The following is a 20,007-nucleotide window of genomic DNA, read 5'->3' as shown; positions in this document are numbered from 1 at the left end:
GCGCGGGGTCCTTCGAGGCTCCCGGCGCGGGGTCCTGAGGTGCCCGTTCCACCGCCTGCCGAGGCGGCGCGCGGCAGGGCCTGCGTGAAGGGGCGGTGGCAGGGGCGGCGCCGCGGGGAGCCGGCGGGCACCGCGCGGAGGCGGCGGGCGGGGCCGAGCGGGGGGCGCTGGCCGAGATGACTGACAGGCGGCGCCGGGGCAGCCCGGCCGCCGTTTGGAAACAGCAGTTGGCGCCGCCCGGTTTCCCCGCCGGCCTGACGCGGCGGCCCGGGAGCGCGCGAGTCGAGCGGTCGCGGGCTCTCGCTCCGCTGCGGAGACGCTGCGGCGGCCGGGGCACCCGAAGGGGAGCCCAGCATGTCGCTCCCTCCAGAGAAGGCGTCCGAGCTGAAGCAGCTCATCCACCAGCAGCTGAGCAAGGCGAGGCGGGGCGGGCGGCGGGGGCCGGGCTGGGGCGGGAGGCAAGTCCCGCGGAGCCGCGTCGAGCACGGCTGTGGGGCCGCAGGCCGTCGCTTCACTGGGGAGGTGGCGGCGGAGGGGCTGCCGGTGCTCTGGAGTGGAAGTGCTGCCGTTCCTCGGGGCTCAGCTGGGGCCCCGCAGCAGCCGCCTCCCGCCCGCCGCGCGCCTGTGCCGAGTGTCGGCGTCTTTCAGCCCCGCCGTGGTCCTGACACGGCACTGTGTCCCCCAGATTCATAAAGGGTCACTCAGTTAACTCACGGTCACATCTAAAAAGTTGAAAGCTGACATTTAGCCTTTGATCGTTTTCTGCAGGTCTGTGCTCTACTCTCAAAAGGCTGGTTTCGGTTGAGTGTTATTTGTGGGGAAGTGCTAGCAAAGGTGATAAGCAGTAGAGCTTATTTCTAGGATTTGTACCAAAAAATTCATCTTTAAAGTTTTTTTTCCTTTTAAAAACGTTATCTTTATTCTCAGTGAATTTCGGTGACAGTTTCACCTTTATTGTTACTTTAGAGGTCTTTCTGAATTTAGTCTATCTACACTCTCATTATGATTATTTTTTGGGGGGCGGGTCAGTATTTTAGAAAGAGGTTAGCTAGTTGGCAATCTTTGGCTGATTTGTAACGTTGTAAGTCGTAATGCGAGTTTTCTGCATAGATGGATGTCCATGGCAGGATAAGAGAAATCCTTGCTGAGACCATACGGGAAGAACTGGCACCTGATCAACAACAGTTATCAACCGAAGATTTGATCAAAGCGCTTAGACGCCGGGGAATCATTGATGATGTGATGAAAGAACTTAATTTTGTTACTGTGAGTGATCTTTTAGAGGAAAAAATTTGAGAGTCTAAGTATATTCTTATGCTTACTGCTGCTCATAGGGTCCATATTTGGGACCTCTCCTTTTAGTAAAACTACTTTTTAAATAAGACCATTTTGTCTAGTAATATCCTTGTCTCAAGTATGAGCTACTCTACCCTTGAATGGAGCAGGTAGGATTATGCCTCAGTGAAATTGGAGTTATGGACCTGATTATTCCCTTTACAGTGAGAGTTTTCTCTTGTTATTTTCTAGGTCTGTAACTTTAAGTATATATATTAGTCAAATTAGTTCACTCCAACCTAATTCTTTTTTACTAATATTCTATAATTTTTCTAGATTAAGCTTATTTTTAAAATAAACACATTCTTTTGGCACTGTGTTTTCTAAGATGAGCAAATTATCAGTTTCTTTAAGAAAATAATTGTCTGCATAAGAACCTTCAAATCTTTTCATATAAATAGGTCAGTAGTGAGGTGATAGCCTCTCAGTGCACAAATTAGTAAGTAGGTCTTGAAAATGAGGCAATAATGAGAGACTGTGACCTCAATACCTAGGTAATATATTGTGAAAATTGGATGGACTTCATAATACACCAGGGAATAAGTGTTTTAGTACAGCATCCTTTTTTGGTTTTTGAGGTTTATAAACTCATTTGTTATAAAAATTGACCCAGTAACAGCTTCTGCTGTGTGAATGTGTCACTTCCTTATTAAAATCAGTTCTGTTCCTGGTGGAATCACAAGCCAGATGTTATATGAGGTTTGGAGAAAATTTAACATTCTGTAAAGTGTTAAGAATTTGTTTTAGCATTCTGTGGACATGGCTTGAACATTAATTCCTTCGTGTTAGACTTTAGGAGTGACCAGTGCATTACTGTTTTGGCAGGCTTTTCATTATTTTAACTATGCTAGGAAAGTAAGGACATTTTGAGGGGGTTTTATCCTATCTACTTTTGGTTCAGTTCTTAGTCCCATTATTGGCATTTCCTGGCTTAACTATAATTTTTGTTTTCTAATTTGTTTTGATTTTTTTCTGCCATTCTAGGATAATGTTGATCAAGATCTCCCTTCCTCTCCAAAACAACCTGTTGGCTTTACTGATAAACAATCAACGTTGTTAAAAAAAAGTATGTGTATTTCTTTTTAACATTAATTTAGTTGTGGATAGTACTGCATATTGATGGGCTGTACTGTTTGGTATTTGATAGAAGACATTTTGATTTTTTTTTCCAGAATGAAATACTTATATTTTTGTGATTAATCATCCAAAAAACTTAGATTCTATTTTGCATGAAGTATATCAGAAGATTTAATGTATAGCTGGGTGGAAGCAAAAACAGGACCACCTGTTTCTCATATTTTATTAATATATCTTATATACAGCCTTGCTTTTTTAATGGCAGTGTAATTATCTAACAAGTATACTAGCTGAGTTGGTAATTGACTGAGTTGGTTTGTGGAGGTGAAGGAATGTTGGATAAGCAACTAAAAAATAAAGGTATCCTAAACCTTGGCTCTGACTCCTTTCTAGCTGGGAGAAAGTAGCCAGAGTGTAAATTCAGAAAAAGATACCATATTAGGTATCTTTTCTTCGAGGGGTACACAGGGGCCTGGTATATAGTAAATATGTTACTCTTTATTTAGTCTTTGGTTTTATTTCTGTCAAGTTATTATTTTCTATTGTCTTGATCACATTGCTTAAGTCAATTGGCAGTTTCCTCATATATATTGCTACACTTTACAGCTAATATTGATCCAACACGGAGGTATCTTTACCTTCAGGTTTTGGGTGGAAAAGCTTTCTTGGAACATCTGCAAGAACCTGAGCCTTTACCAGGACAAGCTTGTTCAACCTTTACTTTATGTTTACATTTTCGAAATCAACGTTTTCGTTCTAAACCTGTTCCATGTGCCTGTGAACCAGATTTTCATGATGGCTTTTTACTTGAAGTACACAGAGAAAATTTAGGTAAGGAGCAATAATAAATTGCCATTTAATTCTGTAAATCTTTGTTAGGTTTTATTGCAGTACAATTTCTGCAATAAACAACTTCTGCTTAAGGAGAGATTTATAAATGGATGAATCTCCCAGTCTTTTGTTTTATTTTTTTTCCCTCGCTGCTTTTTTCTACGTAAACTACTTACACCTACCTTCTTGCTTTATTTTTTGCAAGTTAGTTTTCCCTGAATATTATTTTTTGACTGTTTTAATGGTTGGTTCTTTAGTAATAAAAATTTAAATGCTTGTTAGGTGGAGAATAAGACAGGATCCTCCTCATTTATGAAAGATGGCTAGATTTACGATGTCACGTAACTTTTACAATCAAAGTTTAGATATGAATCTATTACTCATTTTTATGACTAAAATTATGATGCGTGATTACTGTAATTATTTCACATTGTTTCTTTCTGTAAAGGTATCTTACATATTTTAGTTGTCAATATCAAAATCTTTATAACATATTTGTAAACTTAACAGTTTTATAATTATATGTTCAGAATTTTAGATTACTGAGATGGCTAATGCACTACTAAAATTTTGTTATTTTTTACTCAGTGAAAAATGTTACCTTAATAAGGCAGTTAGTGGCTTAAATTGCTAGCTCCAAGGTGCTGGATCTTTCAGTTTTGTGTAGATAATACAGTGGTTGTTTCTAGAGGTTTTGGGATAAAGGTATTTTATTCCTAAAATACCTTTATTAAAGGGGAATAATGGTATAATGGTACCTTTATTAAAGGGAAATATTAAAGGGGAATGTTGACATATTTGAAGCCCTTTTATTGTGGTAGCATATATTATTTATGTACTTTTGAAGAGCAGACTTACCTCTTAGAGGTCAGAAAACACCAATATGCCTTAAGTAACTAGGTAACTTGTCACAGTTCCACCAGTCCTCTCAAAAGTTAGTGATACAAATTGGACTGTACTTTTATTCCCAGTCTGTAGCATGCTTCCTGAGGCATTGCCAACTTGCTCTGTTTGATTTTATTTGTTTATTATTAGTATCCTTTTCAATGAAAGTAATCTTTTACGTTGGTCTAACTGGATATGTAATGTGGTATAATTTTTTTTTCTTTATGTTGCTAGGTGATGGAACTAGAATGGCTGATTCAACAACAATGTTATCAATAAGTGACCCAGTTCATATGGTGCTAATCAAAACAGACATATTTGCTGAGACCACTTTAGTAGCATCCTATTTTCTTGAATGGCGATCGGTTTTGGGCTCAGAAAATGGAGTGACCAATCTTACTGTGGAACTTATGGGTGTAGGTATGACGATTAATATCACTGTTACCTTTTTATGGCCACAGTTGGTTTGTAAATACATTTTACATTTTAAAAATGCCTTTGAGGGGCTTCCCTGGGTTCGTGCCCAGGTCCGGGAAGATCCCACATGCCGTGGAGCGGCTAGGCCCGTGAGCCATGGCCGCTGAGCCTGTGCGTCCGGAGCCTGTGCGTCCGCAACGGGAGAGGCCACAACAGTGAGAGGCCCGCATACCGAAAAAAAAAAATGCCTTTGTAAGCCAAGGGGAAAACGTGTAAAAAGAGTTTCATTGGAATTACAATTGGACTCCAGTATTATAGTTTTAGGAAATGTCTTGAGTAGTGTGAGTATAGAACTTCACAGTCACTCTGGCCTTGTCTAAAGGAAAAAAAAATTTTTTCTGTGAGATGCATAAAGAAATCTTGACGGCTTTTTTCCTCCAAATTTATTTGCTATAAAGAAAGTTAAGATTCTTCACACACGCACGAACGCACTCACCCATACGTGACAACCTCCATCCTAGCACAGCCCAGAATACTGCGCATCCCATCAGTGCCAGGGCCTTCCTGTACCAGGGGTTCTTGCAGAACATGGAGTAGGTATTCTTCTAACCTTTTACAGGTGGGAAAGGGCCTCAAAGAAGGGCTAATTTGCTCAATGTCAGTATCAATGGTAGTATTGTTTGAGAACGGAGATGATACCTACCTTGTCACCATTGTTTTCCTGGACTCTTGCATGCTACCTGATATGTAATATATATTTGCTAGTGGAATGAAAAACAAAATAAAACCGGCACTGTTTTAAACACTACATGTTATGCAATTACTGGGTTGACCAAAAAGATCTTATGGAAAAACCTGGACGAACCTTTTGGCCGACCCAATACTTGTGATATTGAAATTTGGTTACAGAGTTAAACTTGGCCAGTGGACAACAGAGCTTTAGTAATTTAGATTTTGATAAGTTAGAACCCAGAATACGTTTTTCCATAAGTAAATAGTAGGGAGAAAGCTCTATGTAGGAGATTTTTAAATATATATATTTATTTATTTATTTGGCTGCACTGGGTCTTAGTTGTGGCATGCAGGATCTAGTTCCCTGAGCAGGGATTGAACCCAGGGCCCTTGCATTAGGAGTGCAGAGTGTTAACCACTGGACCACCAGGGAAGTACCAGGATATTTATTCTCGAAAGAGTTACCTATTATTTGTTTTCAAATATAGACCTTACACAATAGTCATAGAATGACCTGGAAATTTCTGATTCATCAAAGAAATATTAAATAGTTCTTGTGTGAAGTATATTTCTAATTCTTTAGATCCAGGCATGGGTTAAAAACTTGTACTCACATGTAATGTGAAAAATGGGAAGGGATAAATGGAAATTACTATATGTGACAAAATGTATAAATATTTTCTGAGAATGAGGTGTTAACAGTTGCTTTGTACTCAGCCATAAAAAGGAATGAAATTGGGTCATTTGTAGAGACATGAATGGACCTAGAGAGTGTCACACAGAGTGAAGTAAGCCAGAAAGAGGAAAACAAATATCGTGTAATAATGCATATATGCAGAATCTAGAAAAATGGTACAGATTATCTTATTTGCAAAGCAGAAATAGAGACACAGACGTAGAGAACAAATGTATGGATCCCAAGGGGGGGTGGGGTGGGAGGAATTGGGAGACTGGGATTGACACATATACATTATTGATACTAAAAAAAAGAAGAAGAAAAAAAGCCAGTTGCTTTGACTTTGTTTTTAATGAAGATAAAAATCAAGAATCATAAATTCTTTAGGTCTGAAAAGTCCTTTAAAATGTGATTTGGAAGCTAAGAAAATAGGTAATCTCCTTATAACTAGATAAAGGCCTTTGAACAAAATAAAAACTAATTTGATTTGGTTCATTTTTAATATGAATATTAAAGATGACATTAAGTATTATCTATTCCATGTAAGTGGTAAAGTACAAAAATTCTTAAATTATTTTGGTTAAACTTTGATTGACTAAATATGTATAGTATTGAAACTTCTGAAGTTACATTTATTTACATTTACAGGCACAGAATCAAAAGTTTCTGTGGGAATTTTAAATATAAAACTTGAGATGTACCCACCACTCAATCAAACATTATCTCAGGAAGTAGTGAACACACAGGTAAATAATCCTGAATTTCTTTTCTTTGTGTGTGTGTTTTCATAATAGTATATTTACCTGTTAATTGTAGAAAGTGTTCTCTTTTTAGAAAATTATTTATTAGTTTTAAGCAAGAGAAGGACAATATGAATCATTATTTAAAAATTTTTGTCTGGGGTCAAAAATGGTGGCTCTGACTATTGTATGGAGACTGGATTGTCCTGGGAAGTGTGAGAACAGGGAGACCAGTTAGGAGGCCCTTACAGACAAGCGATGGTGGTGTTTTCGATTAGGGTACTGGTAACAATGGAGGAAATGCAGAGATTTGTTACATATTTGAAGTAAGTAATTAAGCAGAATGAATATAAATTGATATATATTTGTTTAATTTCAAGCTTGCTTTGGAACGTCAGAAAACTGCAGAGAAAGAGCGGTTATTTCTTGTGTATGCTAAGCAGTGGTGGAGAGAATATTTGCAAATTCGACCCTCACACAATTCACGGCTGGTTAAGATTTTTGCACAGGTTTGTAAATTGTATGAGAAAAGCGTCTCACCTGTATTTGAGGTTTACTGTTGTAAATTTAAATTTCATTTAACTTGAATTTGTAAAATGTATTTATTTGAGATTTACTGTTGTAAATGTAAATTTCATTTAACTTGAATTTGTAAAATGTATTTATTCCAGACAAATGAAAGTTTATTTATAAAATAGAATGCTGATTTTGTAGTACTCTCTTACAGTAGTGAGTGAGTGACATAACACAATCTTTGTTTTATTTTGGTTCTCTTTTTCAATTGTTTTTCTAAACCTTTTTTGAATATATTTGATTTAAACTAGATGAAAACTCATTTTGTTTAACTTGGAGTGTGTCCTTGATAGATACTTTGTACTAAATAATTAAGTACTGGGACACTTTGCAATTTATATATAAATTCAACTTTCATGTGCAGAATTCGGAGCGTAGGCATGTATTTTTTTGTTAGGGTACTTTTTAAGGCAAACAATAGTACATGTAATAATTTTATTTAACCCAGGTCTCTAAGCTGGTGACCAGCAATATTTTACAGCATTTTAGTTATGTATCTCTGCCTCTATTGTTTATTTTTATTATAATTTTAAAATATTTATTTATTTTTATTTGGCTGTGCCAGGTCTTAGTTGGGCACGCGGGATCTTTAGTTGCAGCATGTGGGATATAGTTCCCTAACCAAGGATCAAACCTGGGCCCTCTGCATTGGGAGCGTGGAGTCTTAACTGCTGGACTGCCAGGGAAGTCCCTCTGCCTCTATTTTGTCTGTATTCTAAGCCCATTTTCTCTTATTAATGAACCAACATAAGATAAATGATCAGATCCTTTTTTTTTTTTTTTTTTTTACAACTTCTGAGGAACCATTCAAATATTTTATATGTATTCAGCCTCGAGCAGGTGCTTTCATATGGGTATAGTGTAGTATTTTGGGTAGTATTTCTCAGATCCTATACATTTGTCTAGCTTTAACCTACATTCCCTAGATTTTAGAACAGGCTAAAAATGGTTCAGTTTCTAGGTGAGGAGCTTGAGAATGGGAAACCTAGTTGACTCGTGGTGGAAATGCGGGAAGTGGCTTCTGACTTTCCAGTAGCGTTGTCTATACGTTGAGTGACTGGGCAGGTGACGTCAGGACAAGGGTGAAGAGAAACCAGTTGAGGTATAACTGGCTCCCTGCTGTCTATATAGTCTGGGGTGTGGTTATTCACTGCCCTGTGGAATCCCGAACCAGAGAGGGGACCTGCGTAGGGAGGGAGGGAGGAAGTGGATTGGAGAAATGGCACATGGAAGAGCTGAAAAATGTCCTGTTGTGTATACATACACACCACACCTTCTTTATCCATTCATCCCTTGACGGACACTTAGGTGTTTCCGTAACTTGGCCATTGTGAATAATGCTGCAGTGACCTGGGATGGGTGTGCAGGTATCTCTTTGAGATGCTGATTTCAGTTGCTTTGGATGTACATCCAGGAGTGGGATTGCTGGGTCGTATGATGGTTTAAGTTCTTACTGTCACAGGCTTTGGAGTCAGATGGCTCAGTGTTTGAATCCTGGCTCTGTTGTGTAATAGCTGTAGCTTCAGTTTCTTTAACTTTATTTATTTTTTTATTTTATTTATTTATTTTTGGCTGCATTGGGTCTTCGTTGCTGTGTGCCGGCTTTCTCTAGTTGCAGCGAGCAGGGGCTGTTCTTCATTGCAGTGTGCGGGCTTCTCATTGTGGTGGCTTCTCTAGTTGCAGAGCACGGGCTCTAGGTGTGCGGGCTTCAGTAGTTGTGGCACGAGGGCTCAGTAGTTGTGGCACATGGGCTTAGTTGCTCTGCGTGTAGCTTCAGTTTCTTTATCAATGAAATGAAAATAATAAGAGATGTTATGAGGATTAACAGAAAAATTGCATGAACAACACTCAGCAGCCTAGTGCTGCATGTAAGGTGAGCACTCAAGAAGTGGTGTCCAGAATTACTTTCTCTAATTAATGTATTCTAAGAAAAAATTGGGAATGATTAACCTGTCATTACAGATAATGTTTTTCCCTTCTCCTCCAGGATGAAAATGGGATAAATAGACCAGTCTGTTCTTATGTTAGACCACTTCGAGCTGGGAGGCTTCTGGATACTCCAAGGCAAGCAGCAAGATTTGTTAATGTCCTTGGTTATGAAAGAGCCCCTGTTATCGGAGGAGGAGGTAAACAGGAACAGTGGTGCACTCTGCTGGCCTTTCTCTGTAGAAACAAGGTATCCTACACACATAATAGAGCTAAAAACAAGTACATCATAGTTATTGTGAGTTTATGGTATATTTGTAAAAGAATTAACTTCGGAAAAAAGTACGTATTGTCAATTTGAACAAGTCAGTGTCTTGTTTTCATCATTTTCCTTAACATTTAAATGTCAGTACATTTTTAAAAAACTCACATCTTTATTTTCTCATGTAATTTCTTATTTAACATAATGTGATTTTTGTGAGGTGTAGGGACCTACAAGTACTATAGTGTCAGAAACCAAGGTGGAGAGGTAAACAGTGAATTAGATATAGCACCAAGACCAGAACCATGGTCTTTTAGTAGTATTCATGGGTTAAAATTTGCTTAGATGGTACTTTTCTTTTTTTAAAGGGAAAATGGCAGTTACAAAATGAATATGGAAAAAAATGTTGGATTTCACGGTATTTAGTTTCAAATATAAGTATATATTTAAGAATTTGTGTATATGTATTGATGTTGAACGTAAATGAATTGATTTCAGTAAACTAATTTTATATTTTATGGTATATTTTCTAATTTTCTGTGTTCTAAAAATTTTGATGATATTATGAAAACAAGACTATCTTTAGCATTCCAACTCTGTTGAAACACAACAGAAAAAATAAATTTCTTTAATGTATTATTGTTTTGAAATAATTTTTAGTCTGAAGTTGTGTAAATAGTACATATGGGTATTCACAAGGCAAAGCTTATACATTGGAAGAAACCATTTAGATTAGAGATTGATTTGTCAATTGGAAAGATTTTTAAAGATAATTGAAAACAGTTAAACATTACTTATCAAAAAAATTATTTTGATTTATTCCCAAGTTGTAGTTCCCAGAAGTTGTATGTATGGATTTAAACTTAAAAATTTCAAATATAGTAGGAATGGTACATATTTTAAATTATTATCTAAATAATTCTTTTGTAAAACAAATAATCACCCCCTTTGATTTTCTGTTTTATTTTCTTTACCTGAGTTTATTTGAAGAGATAGCACAGCTTGACTTAGAAGTTTGAAAATTATTTAAAATATTTTTCTTGCACAAACAATAGCTTTACAACAGTAAAGGTGAAATTTCACCCATAATTCTATTTTTCATCTATTTTTATATTTTTATGTTTCTCTCCTGTGTATATATGATTTTTTCCATAATTATAATTGATATAAATAAAATTTTGTGCCTTGCTTTTATAAATTAGCATTATGCTTTGAACATTTTCCTATGTGTTGCTACAGTCATTATGATCTCCATCTTTTAATGGCTGAATAAAGTTTTCATGAGTTGATATACAAAATCTACTTAACTGTTTTGCTGTCATAGGATCTGTTTTGCCATCATAGGAACTGTTATTTTTGGCCAAGTTAGGCTTGCTTCCAATTTTTTTGATATCACTGTGAATGAATTTTTGCATTGAATGTCTTTGGTTATATTGTTATTTTTCTTTTGAAATTTTTTTTTTTTTTTTTGCGGTACGGGGGTCTCACACTGTTGGGGCCTCCCGTTGTGGAGCACAGGCTCCGGACGCACAGGCTCAGCGGCCATGGCTCACGGGCCTAGCCGGCATGTGGGATCTTCCCGGACCTGGGCACGAACCCGTGTCCCCTGCATCGGCAGGCGGACTCTCAACCACTGCGCCACCAGGGAAGCGCTGAAATTTTTTTCTAATACAAAATCTCATGTATAGAAAAAACTGGGTCTAAAAGGTTGGATATTATATTTTTCAAAAGTCAATTTAACAATTATAAGATGCTATTTGTTTTATTATTGTTAATTAAAAGACAGCAGTGTAGAGCCACTAATGCAAAATTTTGGGGGAAAGAAATCATCCCTCATTCTAACACTGAACTCGATAGTTATTTTTGCTTTTGTATATTATCTGTGGTCCTACACTTAATACATATCTTCATATAATTGTAGCCTTACCGTTTAATTAATTTTAATACTTTTTTAACAGAAAATGTCAGATATTTTCTATTATTTTTGTTGTTTCATAATTTTTTAAAATTGTGAAAGTAATGTAACATTATCAAAGAGTTTAGACAAGAGAAGGGGAAACGATATATATATTAATCTACGCTAATTGTAGCTATTGTTGGTGTTCTGTTGTTCTTTTATCCAATCATTTTTTCTATGTATGTATTTCCTTAAAACAGTCATGTATAGATACTTTAATTCGTTGTTTTAATTTAAGTTTGAGTATTTTCCCATTTATTTTCATTTCCTACTATATGATTTGTCAGCTTGTGTGTTCATGCTCTTTAGCTATTTATCTTTAATTCTTACTGCTTTTCTTTCTATGTTGTATGAGTTCTTTATAAACTTCGGAATCTTGAAGTGTACATACTATGACTATCAGATTTGTAGGCACTGACTTTGTAAAATAGGTGCTTTTAAAATTTGTATGTTCTTTTTTCCCCTCATTGTTTTAGCTTAACACTGGACTAATGATTAAAAGTGAAAATTTAATAATACTTTTTAATTGCAATTTTGTATTTAAATATTTAAGGAGGAAACAATATGAAGGAGTAAATAGTTAATTTTACTTCCTTTCATTTCCAGGGAGACTGTGAAGACCATGCCAACCTCCTGTGCAGCCTCCTTCTCGGATATGGGCTGGAAGCCTTTGTCTGTGTTGGGACAAAGGCCAAGGGAGTGCCCCACGCGTGGGTTATGACGTGTGGGACTGATGGAACCATCACTTTTTGGGAGAGTTTAACAGGACACAGGTTTGTCAACTAAGTTTATAAGGATATTAACATGAAGGTGTAAATGTTGTAAACTATAGGTTCTTTGTATTGATGATAGTCGAAGACATGTATTGATAATTTTGGTTATGTAAAAAATTACTGGGCTTCCCTGGTGGCTCAGTGGTTGGGGGTCCACCTGCCGAAGCGGGGGGCGCGGGTTCATGCCCCGGTCTGGGAGGATCCCGCGTGCTGCAGAGCAGCTGGGCCCGTGGGCCGTGGCCGCTGGGCCTGTGTGTCCGGAGCCTGTGCTCCGCAGCGGGAGAGGCCGCAGCAGTGAGAGGCCCGCGTACCACAAAAAAAAAAAAAAAAATTACTTCAAGTAAGATAGCTAGGAACTAAACTCTAAGAAAATTTGTACACCTAAAATGTTCTTTACCAACATGATATTAATAAAAAATGAATTATGTTTATTTTTAATTTTGTGTAATTGGCTTATATTTTTTCTTTTCTTTTCCTTTTTTTTTGGCTGTGCGTGCCACATGGCATGCGGGATCTTAGTTCCCCGAGAAGGGATCAAACCCGCGCCCCCTGCAGTGGAAGTGTGGAGTCTTAACCGCTGGACCACCAGGGATGTCCCGGCATATGTTTTTCCTGATGATCGTCCCTAAGCCTAAAAATAAATACAAGTTGTAAATCATTTCTTTTGAAAATTTGATGTGGTTACCAACTCTGTGTTGGTAAATCCACTGTACTTTTTTTCAGTGTCATCAGATTTTGAAAGAGTGAAATGTTCCCTCCTTCCTGGAACCTTCTCTTCCTTAGCTTCTCTCGTAGCACTGTGTTTCAGTTTTCATTATTCCTCTTTGGCTGTTCTCTGTTTTCCTTCATTTTATCTTCAAATGTGGGAGTTCCTGAAGGCACAGCCTTGGGCCCTCTTCTCATTTTCCTGGGTTTTCTTTTCCTTGGTTGATAATCATTTTAGTTAGTTGTACCTAAAAATGTGTAACAATTATTTGGTTATCTGATAAATGTCTTTGATCTTAATGCTATACACAGAATATGTTCTTGTGTTAAAGGAATAAAATTGGTTCTATATCGTAAGATGTGCCATACAATTAACATAGAGTAATCAAATTGTGGAAATAGAAGAAGGAAAAACAAGTATTAAACTATAGTCCAGGGAAATAGTTATGACCTTAAGTGTTAGAATAATTTTTTTTCCTCAATAAGCTGCTGTTGTCTTAATTTTTAAGTTCTTATTATATAAAATTATGATTAACCTTTTTTAGGTACCTCCACAAACCTACCAATCCTGATGAGCCTTCAGCTGCTGAACAGCCCAAACCGTTGTACCCGTATCGAACAATCGGTTGTGTTTTCAATCATCAGATGTTCCTGGGAAACTGTCAGCCCTCTGACTCAGTAGAAAGCTGTGTGTTTGATTTGAATGATGAGTCCAAATGGAAACCCATGAGTGAGGAAGCAATTAAATCCGTGTGTGCTCCAGGGGCTACCACGTCGCTCCCTCCCTTCCCTCCGCTGTGTGCGTCCACGATCGATGCTTCGGTAACAAGCAATGAAATTGAAATGCAGCTCAGGCTACTCGTGTCGGAACACAGGAAGGTAATTAACACTGACGTTTGTGCTTTCGTGCAGTTTTTTCATTTGTTTATGTATTTAATAATTTTGGGGGGGCATGTAAAATAGTGCCAATCAATATTCTAGCCCTAAACAAAGCAAATTCAATCCCTTCCTTTATGAAGCTTGTAGTTTTGAAAATCATGAGAGTAAAGTTCTGAGATTCAAAAATTTCTAAACTCACCAATACTTTGAGAATTTATTATTTCCTTCTAGAAATGAAGAACGGTGGACTTGTTCAGACTTTTGTGAATTTGGATTTCCTCTTTTTAAAGTACTTATTCAAATCATTCCCCATTGAAAATATTGGGTTAATTTTTTCATATTCATTTTTTTCCAGGTTTGTTTAGTTTGTTTTGTTTTTCTATTACATTAAAGTAGGTAGATGTAAGATGGTATCCTCATTGTGTCTTTAATTTGCATTCCCTGATTACTAATGAGATCAAGCTTCTTATTAGTCATTTAGATTTCTTTTGTAAAGGGCCTTAAAGGAAACATAAAAAGAACTAATCAGGGCTTCCCTGGTGGCGCAGTGGTTGCGCGTCCGCCTGCCGATGCAGGGGAGCCGGGTTCGCGCCCCGGTCCGGGAGGATCCCACATGCCGCGGAGCGGCTGGGCCCGTGAGCCATGGCCGCTGCGCCTGCGCGTCCGGAGCCTGTGCTCCGCAACGGGAGAGGCCACAGCAGTGAGAGGCCCGCGTTCCGCAAAAAAAAAAAAAAAAAAAAAGAACTAATCATAAAGGAAAAGATTAGTATATTTTAAGAACTTATGTTCATTAAAAGAAATCATTAAGAGAGTGAAAAAGCAGCCTTGGAGTGGGAAAAGTTATTTGCCACACATATAACCAGCAAAAGACTAGAGTCCAGAACTTCTACAGAAGATTGATTTCTAATTCACCTTTAGGGATTCCCTAGTAGACTCCCCACCTTGGGTGAGCCCTGATACTCATGTTCCTTGAGACCATCAAAGGCAAGCTGATTATCAAGTATGTTCTCTGGGCTCCCAATTACTCTTAACTTTGGCCTCTGAAATCTTACCTACTTGCCAACTCCTCAAAGCATTTAGGAATATGTTTTGGGAAGTATTTAATGTGGCATCTGTAGTGTGTTTGCAGTAGTAGGTGGGTCAGGGCCCCAGCTCACTGCACCGCTGGAAGCCAAAGGCCCTGCCTTGTGCCCTCCATTGCTTGTATTGCCTTTTAGTTTTCTTAGCTTCTGTTCACAAATAAAACCGATATTTTATTACATTATAACAGTTACTTTGTATAGAAAAAGAAAACAAAACTGAGCTGGATGCTATTGATGATCACTAGCTAAGTTAATGGTGTCTGTAAACCAGCAAGTGGGATTCCGAGGAAAAGTATAGGTGATCATAGACCTTGGAATCACTTGAAACCAGTTGTAACTGAATGTGAAATTAGATCTGTTATGATAATCAAAATATTTAGAATTTTGAGTTTGTTTGTAACATTAAAAAAAATCATGTGTCCAGATAGCAGTAGTTCATTTGATGTTATAAATGACATTAGAATTGCCTTCAACATGTTTTAAGTTCCCTGAGGGCCTAAAGCCTGTGCTCTTCGGTACCTTTTACAGAATAAATGCTTGGTAAATATTTGAGTTTAATTATATATGCAATTTGTTTGTTGACTTTTCTCCCATACTACAGTTGAATTTATGGTGGGAGCAATCAAATTAAGCAGATTCAATCCTGCTAAACTCTTTAAAGTTAAATAAAATGTGACCTCAGAATTCAGTGACACTGTGTCTTCCGCCGTGGATGATTCCTTATGGTCTTGTGGATATTAAGGAAATACAGGATTTGGAGCCTTCACTTAACATCATTGCATTGGCCGATTTTTGTTGATTCTCTAAGAAGTAAAACCTGATACCTGTGGTTCCTTTTATAATTTTACTTCTGTATATCCTTGTAATAATAGGAAGTTAAGAAAGTTATGACAGGTTTTAAAAATCTTTTGGCATACATTAAAATAATTATTAAAATAATCAATAAAATAATCAATTTCCCTTTTGATTGCTGTAGGATCTTGGCCTCACTACTGTTTGGGAAGACCAGCTTTCCTATCTTTTATCACCAGCTCTGGCATCTTATGAATTTGAGCGTACAACCAGTATATCTGCAGGCAATGAAGAATTTCAGGACGCCATCAGGAGGGCTGTACCTGATGGTCACACATTTAAAGGGTTCCCGATACACTTTGTGTATAGAAATGCCCGGCGCGCCTTTGCCACATGTCTTCGGTAGGTGGATTGTGACATCATAGATGTTTCTGACTTAATCTCAGCCATCAGTATGGTTCTCATTTAGGAATGACTTCAGAGTCACACAGGCAGCTCTTACGATGTATCCTCTTGCCACAGGTTGTGATTCATTAGGACCGGAATGTAGCTCTAGAGAGTTCGGGATAATTTTCCCAATGGTTTTGGTGCAATCTAGTTGAGGATCACTGATCTTATCTAGCATCACTTTAAAAATTTACAGACTATGAGGAAATAGTGTATAATTTGAATAGTTTTACCAAAATTACAGAGCCATTGGTAGCAGAGACAGGATTTTTAAAAATCATTTTTTTTAACATCCTTATTGGAGTATAATTGCTTTACAATGGTGTGTTAGTTTCTGCTGTATAACAGAGTGAATCAGCTATACGTATACATATATCCCCGTATCTCCTCCCTCTTGCGTCTCCCTCCCACCCTCCCTATCCCTAAAAATCATTTTAAATACTGACTTTCTTGGGAATAGGAAAGTAAAACCTAAATTCATTTCTTAATTGAATACATTTTCTTTCTTCTGTAGGTCTCCTTTCTGTGAAGAAATAATCTGTTGCCGTGGAGACCAGGTGCGACTGGCAGTTCGTGTCCGAGTGTTTACTTACCCTGAATCTGCATGTGCTGTTTGGATCATGTTTGCTTGTAAATATCGCTCGGTACTATAGGACTAACTAACATTTCTATAAGAATATACCTGTATTTTATTGGAATTTTACACATTGTATTGATACATTACTAGCTGTTTAGAGGTTCATTATTTTAAAAATTACAGTCTGGCTTGGATGTCATATTTCACTTGTGTATATACCTAATAATGTTTGAAAAAAATCATGATGTGTGTATTTAAAAATTAAGGATGAAAAACTTATATAAATCTGAGTGGAAGTTAGTATAAATTAAGTGTGTATCCTATTTTAATAAATGCTACTTTGTTTATAGGTAGTCAGTAGTTTAAATATGAATATAAAATTTACTCAGTTTTCTTTACATTAACAGGTAATCAGAAAGTTATTTGTCTAAGGGTTTGAGCCATAGTAAAATTAATATGATTATTATTTTTCATAGATTAATGAGATTATTTTATATAAGTTAGGAGACTTTAACTTCACAACAGATTTATTTATTGCATAGGTGAAAATACATTTTGATGAATTTACCACTTTTGTGGTTTACCCATAACCATAGGGGTATTTGTGACTTTCCAGACAGTTATGGGAAGATATGGATGCAGGAGCAGGGAAAAAACTAGTACCAGAAAAGCATAAATATTAGTAACAAAACAAACTGCACTTGAAAGTACACAAATAATTTATAAATATTTGTTAGTTTGATTCATTATAAAAGTGAATTGGGTATTTTATTTTATTTTTATTTTATTATTATTTTTTGTGGTATGCGGGCCTCCCTCTGTTGTGGCCTCTCCCGTTGCGGAGCACAGGCTCCGGATGCTCAGGCCCAGCGGCCATGGCTCACGGGCCCAGCCGCTCCGCGGCATGTGGGATCCTCCCAGACAGGGGCGCAAACCCGGTTCCCCTGCATCGGCAGGTGGACGCGCAACCACTGCACCACCAGGGAAGCCCCCCTGAGTTGGGTATTTTAGAAAAAACTTATACCCTTTTGTTATGATGTTGAGAAATTGTTTTCTGTAATTGATATTGGCAGTCTGTTGCTGGCTGATTTTCTGTGGTCAGAGGATTCATTACTAGCCTCTCATGGAGTCCATCTTCTGAAACCACAGTTTGTGGTAAAAACATCTATGTATATGTGACAAATCTAAATCAGAATTGTGTGTGAGGCCACTGAAAAATAAGCCTCTGTGAGCATCTCCATGCCGATGTTTGGTTTTAAATTGAGCACAGTGAGCGTTGAAGAAAGAGGCTGTAGCAGTTTGACTGTAAGAAGCTGCCTGACGGATTACTTTGCAGGTCCGTCAGCCTGTCTGCACAGCTCTCGGTTCAGTTTCTTCTCCCTCTGGGCTTCTTAGGAAAGTGACTGTGTACTGTTGGCTGTGCAAGTTATTCTTTTCATCACTTTAATTCACCATCACAAATAAGATGATATAATGTTTTAAAAATTAAAACCTAAAGATATCCTAAAATTTACTTTTTGTTTTATTTTTACGTATGGTAACTATTTATGATTTCACTTGTTTAAAAAGTCTGAAAATATCCCTCCTATATCAATTTTTATTGAAAACAATCAGGAGTTTCTTGAGAGACTGACTTGACTTTAGAGGATTAGCGAGATATGAGTTAGACTTTTACTCTGTTGCTGCTGTTACTCACAAAGCTATTGACAGAGAAGTGTCTTGTAGTTTTCAACTTCTGGAACAAACTCTTTATGAGGCACATACTAAGAGGCAGGCAGATTGTATAATATATGAGATCAAGGCTGTGTTGTCTTTGAGGCTGGGCTTTCTGCCTTATTGTGCCAGAGTAACACAGGTACTTATAATGCGCCTTTGGTGTAAATTCTAAAATAAATTTCCTTTTTATGCACTTTAATAGAGTCTGGCATGAGTTAATATTTTCCTTTAAAGATGGTTTATTTCCAAATATTATTTCAGTCCTTTTATCACTAGAATTCTGCTATTCTTCTTACTAATAATTTTTCTTTTTAAAAATTAAATTTACCTTGTATATTTAGCTCTGTCATAAAAATTTTCTATTAAAATTGTAAACTTTTTAAAATATAATGCTTCTATTGTGTTCTTTTTAAAAAAATATTTATTTATTTATATATTTATTTGGTTTGCTGGGTTTTTTTTTTTTAACATCTTTATTGGAGTATAATTGCTTTACAGTGGTGTGTTAGTTTCTGCTTTATAACAAAGTGAATCAGCTATACATATACATATATCCCCATATCTCCTCCCTCTTGTGTCTTCCTCCTACTCTCCCTATCCCACCCCTCTAGTTGGTCACAAAGCACCGAGCTGATCTCCCTGTGCTATGCGGCTGCTTCCCACTAGCTATCTATTTTATATTTGGTAGTATATATAAGTCCATACCACTCTCTCACTTCGTCCCGTGCTGGGTCTTAAGTAGCGGGAGGTGGGATCCTTTAGGTGCAACTCGCCAGCACCTTAGTTGCAGCAGGTGGGCTCCTTAGTTGTGGCATGCGAACTCTTAGTTATGGTATGTATGCAAGTGGGATCTAGTTCCCTGGCCAGGGATTGAACCCGGGCCCCCTGCATTGGGAGCGCAGAGTCTTAACCACTGCACCACCAGGGAAGTCCCTAATGTGTTCTTTTTGACAATATGTGCACTAACGTAGTTCTCTCTACATATGTAATATATAATAGATAGGTATATTTATTTCATAGAATATCAGAAACCTAGAAACTTCATTAGTCAAGCATGAACTTGTTGACTAAAACTTAACTAAATTCAGTTTCAACTAACTGAACACTCCAGGTGCCTTTAAGATATTTTCTAGTATTGAGGTATACATTTTTAGCTATTATCTGCAAAAGCATCTATAACCTGGCAGTTCTGGAAGGTACACACATTTGAAACCCATTTTTCTACTTCTTAACAAAGATAAGAGTTGAGCCAAATGAACTGAAGGCTTATGTCTGAAAATAATATATCTCATAAAGTAGTATCCTGTGCCAGATATCTCACCATTGGAAGACATTAGTTATGAACCATGAATTGCTTAAACTAATTCAAACTTCTGGTTTCATGCTCTACTAAACAAGAAAATAGCTTAGGTTAGACTACAGTTTGCAGTTTCATAATTTTTTTTTTAACTCAGATAACAATTTTGTACTTTCTACTTAAGTAGATAAGTATAGGAGTTAGATCTGTTTTTTGTTTATTTATTTCTGGCTGTGTTGGGTCTTCGTTTCTGTGCGAGGGCTTTCTCTAGTTGCGGCAAGTGGGGGCCACTCTTCATCACGGTGCGCGGGCCTCTCACTGTTGTGGC

The 20,007-nt window shown here is 37.4% G+C and overlaps 1 protein-coding gene across 2 annotated transcripts; it reads left to right on the top strand.

The window, feature by feature from the left end:
* Positions 1–79: 79 nt before the first annotated feature.
* On the top strand, positions 80–18,680 carry CEP76 (centrosomal protein 76). Of its 2 annotated transcripts, none has more exons than XM_024121088.3 (12): positions 80–417; positions 1,111–1,266; positions 2,320–2,401; positions 3,019–3,243; positions 4,363–4,548; positions 6,602–6,699; positions 7,074–7,202; positions 9,254–9,442; positions 12,018–12,184; positions 13,435–13,768; positions 15,827–16,044; positions 16,604–18,680. In XM_024121088.3, exons 1-12 carry the CDS (start codon positions 355–357, stop codon positions 16,740–16,742), a joined length of 1,986 nt encoding a protein of 661 aa, XP_023976856.1. In that variant the 5' UTR covers positions 80–354; the 3' UTR covers positions 16,743–18,680. The 2 variants fall into 2 exon arrangements, with proteins under 2 accessions (XP_023976856.1, XP_007105257.1); XM_007105195.4 differs by lacking the exon at positions 80–417 and adding an exon at positions 615–768.
* Positions 18,681–20,007: the final 1,327 nt, after the last annotated feature.

Source organism: Physeter macrocephalus, chromosome 19 (assembly GCF_002837175.3).
Source record: "Physeter macrocephalus isolate SW-GA chromosome 19, ASM283717v5, whole genome shotgun sequence".
In the NCBI taxonomy this organism is placed as follows: Eukaryota; Metazoa; Chordata; class Mammalia; order Artiodactyla; family Physeteridae; genus Physeter; species Physeter macrocephalus.
The sequence above is the reverse complement of the archived record's forward strand: the minus strand, read 5'-3'. Positions and strand labels throughout refer to the sequence as shown.